General features: G+C 41.3%; 1 protein-coding gene across 1 annotated transcript; it reads right to left on the bottom strand.

Annotated features, from left to right (window-relative positions):
• Positions 1-11: 11 nt before the first annotated feature.
• Positions 12-1815, bottom strand: LOC111654725 (kynurenine/alpha-aminoadipate aminotransferase, mitochondrial-like; the record flags this gene model as incomplete). Its single annotated transcript, XM_023405855.2, has 4 exons — positions 1596-1815; positions 1286-1351; positions 1011-1093; positions 12-172 (listed from the first exon to the last, which is right to left on the bottom strand). Coding segments are annotated over exons 1-4 (469 nt in total), but the record flags the coding sequence as incomplete, so codon positions are not given.
• Between the last annotated feature and the right edge of the window lie 66 nt (positions 1816-1881).

Below are 1881 nucleotides of genomic sequence, written 5' to 3'. Positions count from 1 at the left end.
ACCAGACACACGCAGAATATTCAGTGATAGGGAAAAGAGCAGGTTGTGGTGGTGTAAAATGAAGTTTTTATTCACCTGTGTGAAGGTACTAGTGTGCATCGTTGAGGCCTGGATGTGCAGCACCACCCGGTCCACCAGCGGTTTGGGACCGGTCACAAAACCTATCCTCAGCCTGAAGCACAAAAAAGAAAATTAAAAAAAAAGGCAAAAGGCAGACAAGAAGTCAAAGACATAAAGGAGTTATACATAAAACATCTCCCACACAGAATCATGTGCAATATTTAACTTGACATTACTTGAAATATTAAACCAACAACCTTGAAAATGGCATGTAGACAAATATTCACTTTTTATGTTGGCTCTGACTTTGTCGTTGTGTGTTCCTAATCTGTTTGTACTGATGTTGCCGAAGTTCTTTATTTCAAAGCAACAAAACAACAAGGTTAAATTCATAAACACAGATTCCAGCTCTGAAAGTACATTTGTCTGAAAAACATTCACTTTAAACATGTTTAGGTGTCTATGATACAGTATCGACTAAAAATCTTTTTAACACGCCAAGTAGTTACAACATTTAACAATTCACAATCAATGAATCTGAAAGTTTTATTTTACTGTTGGATCTATAAAATATATGCATATGTGACAGATTACATGAATACTAACGAGTTAAATAAAGCGATTATAGACAGGGGTGTCCAGTTATAATGTATTTGGCCATGAAAGATTTCCTCTTTCCTACGAACACACTCATCAGCTGTATCCTGCACAAGCAACCATCAGATATGAGCAGTGGGGAATTACACAAGCAAATTAAACTGTAAGACTGACTGGAAAAACACACCCTGCTCACATGTCAAGTCCTGACTTGCTACAGGAAAATCTCTGCTGTAGCAGAGCCAATAAAATCTTAAATGGTAACAGCAGAGCTTCACATGCACTGGTGTTAAAGAAAAACAACCACCCCTCCACACACACACACATTCATACACACAGATTGAGATGCTCACCCTGAAGACAAGATCTTAGAGAAAGAGTCGGTCCTGATGATCCTCCCGTCCACGTCCATGGAGAGAAACGTGGGAGCCCACGGCTGCCAAATACAGAAACACAACATGAATCACACCAGACTGTGGCCTCGATTCATAATAATCCAAGTGAATGTGTTAAGATAAGACCAGAAAGTCACAGTAAAGGAGACAACTCAACTATTTTACCTTTTTAAATATGACATAATGTGAAAATTCATTTTGACAAACCGGGGAGGTGATTGAACTTTTCGTACCTTGTCAAACTGCAGGAAATAGTACGGGTCGTCCTCGATGATGAGCATGTCGTACCGCCTGGCCAGCTATTAAAAAGAGCGGAGGACATTAATAGAGAAAACGACGGAGTAAATCTGCAGGGAAATCAGCTTCACAACAAGCTCTAATTAGAAGAGTCAGCGCTTCACTGACTGCTTTGCATAAATCTGACTGAAGAGGGATTCAGAGAGATTTTTAAAATACAGCTTCATCTGCAGAGTGTGCCCGCAGTCATCTTTGACTCTGAATGAACTCAGAGATTTGTTTTGTGACTCTGCAGGAGAGACAAACCTCGTACACTTCTTTCTTTCTCTGAACCGTCATGGAGGCACCGGTGGGGTTCCCTCCGTTGGGGATGGTGTAGAGGATTTTGGGGGCAGTGCTGCCAGGCGTGTGCACCTCTGAGGGGTCCCACTGAGATAAGACCTTCTTCAGGGCCGCAGGTATCATGCCGTGTTGATCGCTAGGAACGTTGATTAAGTTGCAACCGAGCGGCTGAAGCTGCAGAGTAAAAGAAGTAAGTTGAAAGGTTACTTCACCTTGAGTTACTGTATGTTTGTGTAGTTAAAATATCATT

The sequence above is a fragment of the Seriola lalandi genome, unplaced genomic scaffold (assembly GCF_002814215.2).
Source record: "Seriola lalandi dorsalis isolate HSWRI2012SDOR001 ecotype SW California unplaced genomic scaffold, Sedor1 jcf7180001974861, whole genome shotgun sequence".
Classification (NCBI taxonomy): domain Eukaryota; kingdom Metazoa; phylum Chordata; class Actinopteri; order Carangiformes; family Carangidae; genus Seriola; species Seriola lalandi.
This window is presented reverse-complemented; position numbering and strand designations above follow the sequence as displayed.